Source organism: Diceros bicornis, chromosome 4 (genome assembly GCF_020826845.1).
Source record: "Diceros bicornis minor isolate mBicDic1 chromosome 4, mDicBic1.mat.cur, whole genome shotgun sequence".
Lineage (NCBI taxonomy): Eukaryota > Metazoa > Chordata > Mammalia > Perissodactyla > Rhinocerotidae > Diceros > Diceros bicornis.
In genome coordinates this window covers 41885695-41900838 of record NC_080743.1, presented here as the reverse complement: position 1 = coordinate 41900838, position 15144 = coordinate 41885695, and the positions used below count along the sequence as shown (strand labels likewise).

The 15144-nt window shown below is 39.1% G+C and overlaps 1 protein-coding gene across 1 annotated transcript; it reads right to left on the bottom strand.

Annotated features, from left to right (window-relative positions):
* Positions 1-1725: 1725 nt before the first annotated feature.
* On the bottom strand, positions 1726-11330 carry PRPF38B (pre-mRNA processing factor 38B). The gene is made up of 6 exons (XM_058538669.1): positions 10782-11330; positions 7843-7911; positions 7126-7277; positions 6985-7045; positions 4190-4413; positions 1726-3539 (listed from the first exon to the last, which is right to left on the bottom strand). Exons 1-6 carry the CDS (start codon positions 11055-11057, stop codon positions 2681-2683), a joined length of 1641 nt encoding a protein of 546 aa, XP_058394652.1. The 5' UTR covers positions 11058-11330; the 3' UTR covers positions 1726-2680.
* Between the last annotated feature and the right edge of the window lie 3814 nt (positions 11331-15144).

The following is a 15144-nucleotide window of genomic DNA, read 5'->3' as shown; positions in this document are numbered from 1 at the left end:
GCATATCTAAGCACAGCTTTTAAAAAATCAGTAAGTAAACAGCAGAAAAGCCCTAGGTCAGTTTAGTTCTTTTGAAATCGCATGCAAATTTTGGAATACTTTTATTTTTCTAGACATGATTTGTGCCTTTCATGAGATTCCTAAAAAGGGGCCCATAACTCAAAGGTTAAGAACCACTGCCTTACAGGAACAAAGGAACTAAAACCAACTACTAGATTTTATAAATTAGGCAGCATTAAAATGGAAATTTTATATTAAAATCTCAAGATTGGTAATATACTAGCCAATGCATAGAATTTAATTGCAAATTGAACATTAGAAAACAGATGAAAGATATTAATACACGGAAAGGTGAAATCATTTCAGTAAGTTGAGAAAACTAGATGCAGGCTGCTGTATTAAGCTCTATCAAAAGCTGTCAAGTTTTCTCACGTTGCAAGAAACAATCCTGAGATGTCTTTCACAGCCACTTGTTTTCCCAGTCTTTTAGGAAACAACTTTCCAAATTAAATCATGCAGATACTTGACATTAACTAGTATTATTTACATGTTCTCCTACCACAATGTTCCTCAAAAGCAAACCTAACATTAAAAATCGTAGGAAATCAAATGCAGCTTGTGATAAGTACTTTCACCTCTATTTGAAATAAATTTCCTTTTACTTAAAAGACAGCGTTGAATTAACATTTCAGGTGGAACTATATTCAAAGGAGTAGCACCATTAATTTAGGTATGCTAAAAATATTTTCAAATGTAAGATAAATCTACTGGCTTTCATTACTCAAGAATATAGCTTTCTAATTTCTATGTGTCTTGTTAATTCACTTGATGCTCAACTTAAAAGATGACTGAATATTCTAGATTTTAAATAAAAGCGTAGCTTTTTCATAGAGGAATTCCTTCATTTAATGAGATTTTCTGGAGTTAGCTTGGTACAAATGTTAAGCCCACAGATGAAGGACTCTTCCAAGTGTACTCGTTCGCTCCATTTAACATTTTTGCAAGGTGGCTTCTGAGTGCCCATCATTTGGCCAATATAAACAGTGAGATAAAACAAATGTAAATATGGTATACACTGCCAGGAACACTCACTTTTAGTCCTGGCCCTGACTACACAAATCACTTTGGGCCTCTATTTCACTGTTCTAAAAAGAATTGGATGAGTTATCTCACAAAAGTTCTTTCAAGTCCAAATTTTAAATGATTCTAATATGTAATCCAAGAGCAAAGTACCTTAATAAGCACCTTTGATGTGAAACTAAGTATCACCCAATCCAAAGAACAACCTAGCGACACACATAACATCCACTGACAAGGGGAACTGCCATTATTAAGAACTCTAGTAAGGATTATTGACTATCATATATGTCCAATTCTTGTCATCTGGGCACTGAGATATCCCTCTACACAAAGTGTGACTCTACTAAAATTTTATCAATTTCCACAACAAAAGTATTTTTAAAAATATTAACAAGTGGGGGAAATGCCAACACCCAAGATAAAGGATTTAATCCAGTATTTATTCCACACTCATGATCGTTCTCTGTAATCAGTATACAACTCATAAGAACAATCTATCAGATACTTTGCTGATAATCTTAAATAATGCAGCATAGCATTACTTTTAATACTTCTCTGTTCTAGATTAAGTTTAAAAACTCAAACAGCAATCTTCATTATCAATAAAAAAATTTTAAATTTTAAAAAAAGGACACTATATCAAGCTGTTTCATAATTTATGTATTTTCCATTTATAAAAATGCTTCAGAAGCTTGAGGCTTGAAATCTATTTCTCTACTCATCTGCCCCACCCTCTCCCAATTTCACGTTAGTATAGGGTTGCTGCAAGAATGCTAGGCTTTAGACATTAATTTTTCCTTTAATATAGTACTTTAAAATCTGAAAAAGTCAAGAAAAAAAAAAGATTACATATCATGTATTTTTTCAAATAAAAAAGGAAAACTAAGTGAATAAATTTTAGGCATACTAACAGTGTCCCTTTGAGGTAGAATGCTAAAAGGACTTTTGATCATATCACAGCCTAATTTAAACCTCTGCATCAGAAACTAAATTCTCTCTAAAGTTAACTGTGGAGAATATTAAGCATAACATATTAACAAGCGCCTTCCAAGATAATATACAGTGGACAAGAATGTTAATCCTACAACTGCTGCCTTCATGTACACTGAAAGCACATAATTCTCCTATAATAGACATCCAAGATCCATTCTCAAAGTCTTTAGCATTCTATTACGAAAAGCACAGCCATGCTAACTTCAGTACACAAACCATAATCCCACACCTACAAAACAAAAATAGAATTAGTGGCAGTTTATTGCCTTATACAAATTTAACCAACATGGCAACCATGCCAAACGAATTAAAACATTTTCAGGACATATGTACAGACTGTACATCTCCAAAACAATTAAACAATAAAAATGCAAGAACAATCTGTGCATCATGTATTAAACTCAACAAACAATTGGGTGAAAACATCAATGCAATAAATGGGATTACAAAGGCACTTCCCTACACAAAAGAGGAAATGAAAATGCAGCCTACAGGGAGCTTGAAGAGTGCGTAACTACTGCACAATCTCAACTTGGGAGGAGGGGAAAAAAGCAGATTTAATCAAACAATTATAGGATTCAATGTGATCCACTTTTACAAAAAATTTTCACACAGTCTCTTCTTTGTTTTTAAGTTGTTTTTCTTGGCTCTCTGGTTCTATACTTTGGCTCCTTTGACAATCATGTTTGTCAGACTGGTCCTTACTATCACTGTGATCTCGTTTGTGGAAACGTTCTTTGCTTCTGCTACGCTTCCTAGATTTTTCTTTGCTGGGGCTATGTTCCCGTTTTCTTGATTTCTCAACACTGTCAGTTCTTCCTTGACTGCCACTTCTACTTCGTTTATTTGATTTTTCTTTATTTTCATTTTTATGTTTACTTGATTTCTCTTTGCTCCTGCTTCTACTGCGTTTCCCTGCATTTCTACTTCTACTCCTACTTCTATGCTTCCTTTCTCTGCTTCTACTTCTACTGTGTTTTTTCTCTTTCTTGGAATCTTTTTTGTCATCTCTATGCCGCCTGTCATCTTTGTCTTCTTTATGTTTCTTTTCTTCTACCTCACCCCTGCTTCTCCGTTCCTTGGACCGTTCTCTTGATCGCTCTCTCTCCTTTTCTCGCTCATTACCTCTTTCCTTATCATAGTCACGATCTCGTCTTCTACCTCTTTCATTTTCTTTCTCTCTTTCCCGATCCCTGTCCCTTCTATCCCCTTTCCTATCACGACTTCGACTACGACTTCTATGCCTTTCCCTACTCCTGCTACGCCTGCGTTCTAACCCCCGATCAATACTTCGGGATCTTCGCCTTTCCTTCTCCCTTTCTTTGGCTTCACGCTCTAGTCGCTGGCGTTCTTTCTCTCTTTCTAATTCTCGGTCAAAACTAGAAGACCCATGGCCCTCCCGATGATGGCTTCTACTTCTTGATCTTCTTGGGGATCTCCGTGGACTCAGCGATCTCCTTGGAGACCTAATATTTAAGAAACGGGGAGGGAATAAGAAAATTTGAATGAACAAAACATATCGTAAAAATTTAACTTTCATCAGTGTTATTTATTCAGATCCCCTGCTTACATAAACATCTCAAGAATAATTAAAGCAAAAAATTTGCATGTTCTCATTTACAGATGCATAATTTTGCTGAAAATGCCCTGAAAGGCAGAATATGTCCTTTTGGGGAAAAAAGTGACAGACTAATAAAATTCTGAACAGTATAAACATAATTTCCTAAGAACTTGCTACTGATTTCCAAGGACCTTTGTATTTTTAAAATAACTGTAATTCGGGCCGGCCCTGTGGCTTAGCGGTTAACTGTGTGCACTCCGCTACTGGCGGCCTGGGTTTGTATCCCGGGCTTGCACCGACACACCGCTTCTCCAGCTATGCTGAGGCCTCGTCCCACATACAGCAACTAGAAGGATGTGCAACTATGACATACAACTATCTACTGGGGCTTTGGGGAAAAAAAAAGGAGGAGGATTGGCAATAGATGTTATTAGCTCAGAGCCGGTCTTCCTCAGCAAAAAGAAGAGGATTGCCATGGATGTTAGCTCAGGGCTGATCTTCCTCACAAAAAAATAAAAATAAAATAAAATAACTGTAATTCAAGAGTTGCATTACCTTGAACGTCTGCGTTCAATATATCTGTCTATTTCCTCAGCACCTTCCTTCCCATCTTTCTTGATTTTTCTAGGCCGGGTTTTAATCTGTTGATCAATATTCTTCTGAACTGGAACAGGAATTCTTGGAAACAAGGTAGAAAACCACTCCAGTTTTGTGAGAAAAGATCGCAGCATTTCTCCAATGGTCATTACACAGCCTCCACCAGCCTTCACATCTAGGTCCTACAGAAACACAAAATATACCCTAGCCGTCAAAAAAATTATTTCAATATATACATGAATACTATAAAAATATTACCATCTTTGGAATCTCAAGTGCAAAAATATTCTAACAGAAAAATTTCAATCTGTGTACCCTTCTAATCTGGTAATGAATGATACAGAGAAATATTTGGGCTTAGTGTGTGCATGCAGGTGAGAACAAACCCTGCAGCCTCATGGGCATGAAGAGAACTGATCTCCCTCAGTTAACCAGAATATGAAACAGCCCTATACATTACTAAACTATGTAGAACAATCAACTTAAGTTTACATTCTATATACCTACTAAGTGTATATTTAGTTCTGTGGACACGTTTGTACACATCATTCCTAGCACTGTAACCTAAGTACATATCAACTACTTCAGACAATTCCTGTCTAAAGATTATCTTTTAACGGCTCTAATATAAAATGAAGCCCTAATAAAACTGGAAGCAATAGCAAACCAACTGCCATGAAGCAGTGAGGTTTCTAATTTAGAGTTATGTAGAAAATAAATAAATGAACAAATAATTGGAAACGCATAATCCATGATGACCATTGTCTCTGAAAAGGGTCATTACCGCATGAAGGCCTTCTTGCTATGCCCTCTCACAGCTCAGGACATGTTAGTCAGCTATTGTCAGTCCCAAACCTATAGTGCAAGCACACAAGGAAAGTGAGATTTGTTATCTAAACAGGAAAACAAGAGCTAAAGGTAAAACTGCTTGCACTCACACACATTTAAGTGTTCAGATATACAGTATTTCCAAATATAATCGCTGCAGATATCTAAGGAAGAAAACAATAAGTTAGCTTAAATAGAGATCCTTAGGTTTGTAAACACAATAAAAAAACAGAACAAATAGAAACATTCAGAAACAAACCTAATACAATACCTATTACGAAGGGTGACATGCTTTTTAAATATAGAAGGGAGAAGAGCTTCAGCCTGAAAAATCTCATCTAAAAAGAAAAAAACTTTAAAGATTGTGATTGACCCCGTACCACACTTTTTGCTTCTTCTGCTATTAAACAGCTCAGTAAACAGGCCAAAAAAATGCAGAGGAAAATTCTCCACGTCTACACAAGTGAGATTTTTTTTAGATGCACATGTAATGATAAAAATACACTAGAGGGGCCAGCCTGGTGGCATAGTGGTTAAGTTCATGTGCTCCACTTTGGTGATCCAGGATTCACAGGTTTGGATCCTGGGTGCGGACCTACGCACCATTTATCAAGCCATGCTGTGGCAGGCGTCCCACACAAAATAGGGGAAGATGGGCACAGCTGTTAGCTCAGGGCCAATCTTCCTCAGCAAAAAGAGGAGGATTGGCAACAGGTGTTACTCACGGCTAATCTTCCTCACAAAAAAAACCCCATCACTAGAAAGATTTCCACTAGAACTATCCTTTAATTCAACAAATTCTTTGGATAAACTTTTTAAATAGGACTACTAAAACACAGCACTCGAGTTTACTTTATGAACCTTAAAATATAAAGTAGTGGTGGGGAGGGGCCGGCCCCGTGGCGTAGCAGTTAAGTGCTTGCGCTCCACTGCTGGTGGCCCGGGTTTGGATCCCGGGCACGCACTGCCTGTCAGGCCATGCTGTGGCAGCGTCCCACATAAAGTGGAGGAAGACTGGCATGGATGTTAGCTCAGGGCCAGTCTTCCTCAGGGAAAAAAAAAAAAAAAAGAGGATTGGCATGGATGTTAGCTGATTGTCCTCACAAAAACATAAATAAATAAATAAAGTAGTGGTGGGGGTATATATGGACAATACAGCTCACTATTAAGTACCTTTTAAGATCTTAGACTTCACTATATAAGCATATTAATACATGTATGATTGAAATCTGACACAGTCATGTTTCCCAAAGAACTTTTCTATTCTGAACATACGTTAACAAGCTCAACCTTGTAATAAGCTTGAATGGTAAACTAGATTTACAACTTCACAAAAATCTAAACTACTAATTTAAAGAAAAGATTTTCTTCTGGCGTTATAAATATGTATAGTATAATAGCAGTCAGAAAGCTAGAATTGAAATAGTGGTCACCTTGAACAAGTCATCTAAACTCTCAGCCTGTTTAAGTCCCATTCAGCTCTTCAATTTTGCACATCTATGCAAGTGGGAATATTAATATATGGAAGAAGTTAGAGGGTAAAGAACTGAGAAGTTCCAGGAAAAAAAACCTATAATTAGTATTCTATGTGCATGCCTTATCACCTTAATCCTGAGCATGGCCACCTTAAAAAGTCACTATCAACTGTTCAAGTCAAAGTCAGCAGAATACACAGAACATAATTAGGAAGATAAAATTTTCAATAATTACCAAAACACATCTATTTTATATAAAAATAAAACTTAAGAAATTTAACCTAAGATATATAAAATTCACCAAGTCTTAGTAAAAGGACATTAATTCCAAAAGAATCTGAGTGAAATAAATTTAACTACAGAAAATTCTGCAAGACATAAAGCTAATAAAAGGTACTAAAAACACGAGAGTAATCAGAAGAAAACTAATTATTACCCTTGTTGACATACCTCTTCATCATCAAGGAAGGATTCAAACCAGTCCCATAGATCTGTAGGAGGCTGTGTGTACCTAGAATTACAAAAGACTAATTAGGCTTATGTGAATTAAAATGAAATATTTATTGGAAATGTAGATAAAAGCATGCTCACCTTATATACATAAATCCAAGGGCTCTAATATATGGAGAGTCTGTGTGTGTTATGAGACCCATCACTTGCTTGCGAGTTAACTTCAGAGTAAATAATTTATATAACAGGCAAAAAGCTGTAGAAACAATTCCTCCTGTTCCAACACCTCGAACCTTTAGGGGAAAGAGTTAAGAAAAAGTAGTGAAATAATTAACAGATAATTAACACCAACTGATTAATCCTGTTAAGTATTAATAATAAGATATAACCCAGAACTGAGAATGGAGCATAAAAAAATAACACTTTTCTGGGGCCGGCCTGGTGGCGCAAGCGGTTAAGTGTGCGCGCTCCGCTGCGGCGGCCCGGGGTTCGCTGGTTCGGATCCCGGGCGCGGACCGACGCACTGCTTGGTAAGCCATGCTGTGGCGGCGTCCCATATAAAGTGGAGGAAGATAGGCACAGATGTTAGCCCAGGGCCGTCTTCCTCAGCAAAAAAAGAGGAGGATTGGCGGATGTTAGCTCAGGGCTGATCTCCTCACAAAAAAAAAAAAAAAAAAAAAAATAACACTTTTCTAACCCCATTCACGGGACACTTGAGTTGAGACTAAAAAAACAAAACATACAACTTTTAAGATTTGCCAACTAACTGTCATTGAGTGTTTAATTGACAGACTTGTAGTTTTTGAAATATAGTTATCAGACACAGAAAAACTGAAAAATGCACGTACTTCTACTTACCCCTCCGCACATCCCTGTCTGGCCTGCTGTTTTCCTGCTTCCTTTCTCCCACGGTTCAACATGTGTGACCTGGAAACAGAAAAGAGGAACATAACAAACATTCACACTTCAAATGTTTTAGAAACCATGATTAAAGTAAACCCAAGTCCATAATAGAGCAGCTCTTCCAAAAGTCTGGAAGTTGGATATTTTCACATGATATATATATTTTGTTTACACACATTAAGTATGTAAACCATCTTTGAAAACCTGCTTAGATATTTAAAGAGCACCAATAAAGCTACTAGGGTTTAAAAAAACCTCAACAGCTTTACAGAGCAGAAATCCCATTAAAGTAGCTTTGTGTAGCTAACACACGGTGAGCCAGGAAACTTCTAGTCTTACACACTTGTAAAAAATATTTGATAATATATCAACTTTGTATCTTATTCTGAGCCACGTAAAAAAGATAAAAATTCTTATTTTAAAATGGATTTAAGGTTCCAACTTAAAGCAAAAAGTATTAATGAAGTTTAAGTATTTATTTCAAAAATTTTTTTAAATACCCGTAATAGTTCAATTTTATGGTGATTTAAAATATATTATAAAATAAAGAAAAATGACTTGAAGAAAGTACGCTCAGACGGTAAAAGAAGTTACTTCTCATGCAAAATTATAGAACTTTATTCATCCATTTTTTTTTACTACCATCAGACATTATGTTCATTCCTGATTAAAGATGAAATTACAAAGGCCACATCTACACAGAGATCATTCTTGTTAGTCAGTGTGTAATTTATTTTCAGCATAATTATGTAAACCAATTCAATTTTCCCAGAATATAAACTGTCAAAAACTGAGTGTGACTAGTTATTATCCAAAGTATACTCAAAGATACAGCATCATCTTTGCTAAGGTGGGCACCCTATAAAAACCAAATACATTACCTAAAAATAGCAAAGAAAGAATATTAGCTCTACAGCAGATATAACTCAAGAAGGTCTTTTGGAAAGATAAGACCCATATTTGTTTCTTAATGTCGAACAAAAACCAAATAAAATCTTGTTCTTTCACTATGTATTTCTAAAACTATATTTCCACCCACCCATGGTTACATTTTATAGTCTTTTTCAGTGGCTTTGGACAGAAAAGCATGCATTTAAATGTAAGCACTACACTATTCTGCTTAGCTGACTCCTGCACTGCTTTACTTTCCATTTTCTTCCCCCAGCTTGCTGTATAAAAGATGTTCCAATTCCTTCAAGGCTGCCAAAGGGGTGAATGCAATACAAAATCGACTTACAAAACTGGAAGCCTACATACTGCAATATTTCAACATATTTATTTGATCTGGATGTCTTGATAATAAAGCTGGGCCTTTAGTTTTATAACTAAATTTAAATAATTTCTACTAGAATCTTAAGTTGTTTCAAAACAGTATTGAAATCTGAAAACAAGCTTTTCCTCTACTGCACTAACATTTGCCTGTTACTAAAAAGGACCTGCAACAAAAAGAGCAGGAAATCAATTTTTAACCGTTTGAAGTTTATTACATAAATAAAGCTAAGGGTTAAATATTCGCCATAGTGTATCCATGCTGAAAAAGGCCTTACCTTTTAAAAGCTAAGAAAACTAATTCATCATATTACAATTACTTACAATACTCTTTTAAAAGGATATCAAAATTTCAGTGTCCTTTACATACCCAAAGTTGAACTGCATTCTCAAAATACGATTTTCTATCAAAAGCAACTAATATCTCAAAAATCCTTCAATAACCTAATGACTTAACTGGCAAAAGGTGAACAAAACATAATCTAAAAGCAAATAAAGAAAATTTCCTTGTTAACACCTCTACAGATATGTTCAGATCACAGAAAATACTTCAGTGATCTGTCAAATGTTTTAAGAGACAATACAGACAAAACGGATTGTATTATATTAGATACTCTAACTAAAACAGTTAAATACCATTAAGACTATTATTAATATTCTTCAAAATATAAATTTACCTTAGGAGGCCTGGAAGATATTTTTAAAACTACATAATTGGCAGGGAAGTGGAGAAAGCCTAACTAGTTGGTAAAGAAAGACCAAAACCAATGGCCAAAAAAAAAAAAAAATCTAATTAGCCGTTCATTTAACCAGGGAAATGCATTTATGGCGATTGAGCATGATTAATAGTGCATACCTCTACCTGCGACCCTGGGCTGCTCCGAGCCTCGCTGCAAGACTGAGTCAATCCTGCTAACGAAACAAGAACTGAGACAAGAGTGCAGTGAGGAGGCGCCAGGTGAGCTCCCCAGCACAGCCAAGCCAGCACCGACCCTGCCGCAGAAGCCCAGGGCCCAGATAATTCTAAATAAGCCCAATGCACAGGTAACTGATACCACTTACTCCTGACTTCCTGCTGCGAAAATTTCCAGGCCTTTGGTACACCTCTTGCACTGGCACCTCTCCACCCTCAACCCTCCCACCCCACCCGACACACGCACTGACCATGTCCCTGTCTGGATCGGATAACGAATACCTAACAACACGAGGCCAACACTGAAGTCAGTACACGCCCTGGCCCAGGGTGAGCGGGAGAAGACCCACAAGTTGGCGCTGAGTAGATCCACGTCAAAAGGAATAATTTTAAAGCTGTAAACTGGAGAGGCTTCAGTTACTCTCTTCTCCTCTCCCCCACCTCCCTCGTCCAACTCCCCCCAGGGGTGGGCAGGAGGTTGGGGGTGGAGAGAGATCAATGGTGGCGGGCTCTCTCGGCCCTAAAACTCTGAAAAGGAAATGAGGGGGCGGCCCCACTTTGACCCCTCCCTGGCAGACTCCTGGCCACCGCTCCCGCCGCCCAGGCTTCCCCCACCTACAAATCCTCAGACCTCGGGGGCCGCCTCCGCGCGTTTCCTCCAAACCCCCGCCTCCGAAATTCATCCCCCGACCCGGGCCTAGAAGCTTCGTACCTTAAAGTAGATCTCGTCCACCACCTCGTGGTAGGTCTTGAGCTCGTAGAGCTGCACTTTGAAGTAAGGCGACGACAGGATGTTGGTCAAGATCATGGGGTTGAGGTTCATAGTCTTTTCGTTGCCCCACAGCGGCAGCACGTTGCCCTGCTTGCCCGAGACCACCGGCTTGGTGGCGCCACCGCCGCCGCACTGCTGCTGCTGCTGGGCCGCGGCCGCGGCGGCCTGGTGCTGCGGCTGCGAGTTGCCTGTCAGCGCGGGGCTGTTGTTAGCCATGTTGCGGCGGAAGGAAGGAGGGAGGGAGAAGGGAGGGGGAGGGGGCCAAGCTCGATCTCGCTCTTCGGGACAACGGTCCGGGACGCTACTCCATGGAACGCCGTCGGGAGAGGGGGCCGCCTCGATGTGCCCCAGCCGGGTGACGGAGGGCACCGAGGACGCCGACAAATGACCCCGGGTCGAGAGCAGACGCCGAGACGCTGGCCGCAAGAACTCCCGGCAGAAGGCGAGCCGGCAGCCAGGGAGCGCGATCTCTTCCGCCAACTGCTCCTGGGAACAAGATGGCGGACCCGGCGGATGTGACGCCACACGACCCAGAGTTCCGAGTTTAGCCGGCGGCCAATCAGAGACGCCCAGCTGGGCTGGAGATTCCTCTTCCTAGTTCCGCGCGTTCTGCGCTTGCTGCAGTAGCGGCGGTGGTCTCTGGTGCCCGACTTCTACATTTCCACTGGGAACTTGGGGGCCGGGGAGCAGATTGTAGGTCCAATTACTATGTTTTAGTATTTAAACAGGGGGCCTGGTTTCTCCTCCCGAAAGCGGGGCCGGGAAGGATTCGCATGGCTATGTGTTTGCAAATTCGTGACTCTGACTCCTGCGGAGTAGAGGAGTCTCCTGAGTCACAATTTTAAGATTCTCTGGAAGGCAAGATGATTAGGATCTCACTCCTCCATGTGATTGGTCTTTCCACCCTCTGCCGGGCTGTAGTGTCCGACCAGAGGTCTTACTGTTTTAGCATAAATTTATTCAACTGTAAGATCGAAATAACATCTTGTTGGGCTGTTAGAACATCTTGCTGAGCATGAAAATAGCTTCTGTACCAGTAGCGCCTAGTAGAACGCTCCACGCATTTGTTAGGTGCCTTTTCTTTCCCCCATACTTGAGTTCTAACATTCTGCGAATGCATTCTGAGCGGTAATCGTTGGGCTCGGCGCTTAATGGGGAGAGGGGGTGGGAGGAGGTAGGGAAGAGGTGTGAAAATAAGTCAGAATCAGTCTCATCTCTCCAAAGCCACTGTTAACCTAGAGAAGTTCGTGGTGCTTGGGAGTTGAGAGACGGCTACAAAAGGCACTTAAGTTTCTACAGGTGTTATCGGACTGGGCAGTTGGCAGAGAACAGCCTGAGCATATATGGAAGCAGGGAAGATCAAGCTTGTTAGAGGCTAAATAGTCCAGTTAACAGAAGCCGGGAAATATGCTTATGGAGGAGTAATGGCTGGACAGGAATTGGGCCACCCAAGTGCCTGGAATGCCGAAATGAAACATTAGGAATTTAATCTATGACCTCAAAGTCACTTTAAGATCCTAATACTCTCTGGCTCCAATTCATTCTTCATAGAGTATTGCCAGAGTCATCCTTCCAAAAGTGCTGCACTCCCCTACTCAAAACCTCGGATGGCTCACTCAGTGACACCCTGATTGCCAAAATCCAATGACCCTTTTCTTTCTTAATCCTATTTGATTTCTCACTGTGGCACTTTTTATCATTTACTCTTTCCTAGAAACTTCTGGAGTAGGAAATTTGAAGAAGGGAGATCTTAATTTCAGTGGCTTATACACAGAGGAGGGGAAAAGGATAAGACAGAAACCTTTGGGAAGATCCACACCTGGATAAATATCAGCCACCTAGAGAGAGAAGACAAGCAGAGAAGTAGGAGGTAAACTGGGAGACAGCGGTATGACAGAATGCAAGGAAAGATAAATGAGTGATTGGAGTGATTAACATTTAGAACTGGATGGTGCATAGGGGATCATCCTGTCTAATTCCTTTATTTTACATTGGAGAAGTAAAACTTTAAGAGAAGTGGTTTTCACTTCCTTCCTAGTAGATCTTGTTTTTCTATACATTAGTTTATACCCGCTTACTTCCCAAGGAAAACTGGATGATCCCAACCTGTAATGAACTACCAATTTAAAAATACAATGAAAAAAATTTCTTTTGAACCCAGTTCTTTGTGTATTTTTTTCCATTGATAATAAGTTTATGGAATTTATCCAGTGACACTCTAATTGCCAAATCCTACAATCTTTTAAACATTCCTTAGCATATATGATCTGTATAGTCCTAGACATTCCTTAATCCCCAGACTCTAAGTGAAGAGTGTTTAAGTTTGGAGAGGTTTCAGTTTGATATCAAATGAAATATCAAACCAGGCATTATGATAACGTGCTTAACGTATTCAGTGAATCCCTATTACAGGCTAAAGCCTTTAGCCCCATAAAAAAAAAACTTTATTCATATTTAATTTAGGAATACTATACTTCACATAGATAAAGATGGAAAATTTGGTTTGATCAGTTTTGACATGTGTACACCCATTGTCTTAGTCTGTTCAGGCTGCTATGACAAAGTACCACAGACTGGGTAGCTTATAAACAACAGAAATTTATTTTTCAGTTCTGGAGGCTGGAGAGTGCAAGACCAAGGGAGGGCCCTCTTCCTGGTTCACAGCTGGCGCCTTCTAGCTCTGGCGCCTTCTAGCTGTGTAGTTACATGGTTGAAGGGGCAAGGGAGCTCTCTGGAGTCTCTTTCATAAGAGCACTAATCTCACTCATGAGGGCTCCACCCTCATGACTTAGCACCTCCCAGAGGCCCCCTCTCCTAACACCATCATCTTTGGGGATTAGGATTTCAAAATACAAATTTTGGGGGGACACATTTAGACCTCAGCACCCATTAAATCATCACCACAATCAAGATAACAATCATACATCACCCCCAGAAGTTCTGTTGTGCCCTTTTGTAATCCATCTCTCTGGGCAATCACTTTCTGTCAATATAAATTAGTTTGCATTTTCTTGAATTTTAAATAAATGGAATCATACATTATGTTCTCTTTTTGCCTGACTTCTTTGACTCAACATAATTTTGAGATTCATCCTTGTTGCTAGTATCAACAGGCTGTGGGTTTTGTTTGTTTATTGCTGAGTAGTATTCCACTGTATGGATTTACCACAATTTGTTTATCCAATCATCTGTTGATGGACATTTGGATTTCTAATTTGGGGCTATTACAAATAAAGCTTCGATGACCATTTGTGTACTAGACTTTGTACGGACATGTTTTTGTTTCTCTTGGCTAAATTCCAAGATGTAGAGGGACTGGGTCATATTATAGGTGTATGTTTAACTTTTTAAGAAACAGCCAAACTGTGTTCCAAGGTGATTGTACCGTTTTACATTCCCACCAGCAGTGTATGAGAGTTCCAGTTACTCCATGTCCTCACCAACACTTGATATGATGGGTTTTTTTAAATTGTAGCCATTCTAAAGGTGTGTAGTGGTATCAGTTTACATTTCCCTTATGACTAATAATGTTGTACATCTTTTCAGGTGCTTATTGGCATTCATGTATCTTCTGTTGTGAAGTAATTTCAAATCTTTGCCCATTTCCTTATGTGGGTGTTTTGTCTTATTGAGTTGGAAGAGTTCCGTACATGATTTGGATATGAGTCCTTTGACTGATATATATTTTGCAAGTATTTTACACAGTCTGTGGCTTGCCTTTTAATTTTCTTAATGGTATCTTTCAAAGGGCAGTTTTTTATTTTAATGAAGTCCAAGTTATCAGATTTTTGTTTGGCTTATGATTTGTGCTTGTTGTGTTCTAAGAACTACCACTCCCAAGGTTGCAATGATATTCTTTTATGTTGCCTAAAAGTTTTATTATTTGGGATTTGACACTTAGGTTTATGATCCATTTGGAGTTAATTTTTGCCTATGGTGTGAGGTAGAGTTGATTTTCATGTTTTTCCACCCAGATATTCAGTTGATCCAGCACTATTTGTTGAAAAGGCTTCTTTCTCTATTGAATTGGTTTAGCACCTTTGTCAAAAATCAATTAACCCACCATGTATGGATCTATTTGTGGACTCGACTCTGTTCCATTGATCTTGATGTTTATCTTTTCAGCAATACCAAACTATCTTGATTACCGCAGCTTTATAGTAAGTTTTGAAATCAAGTAGGTTAAGTCTTCCAATTTCATTCTTCCTTTTTAAAATTATTTTAGTTACTCTAGGTCTTTTGTGTTTCCATCAATTTCTTTAAAAAAACGAAAAAGCCTGGCATGTGGTATATGCTTGATAGA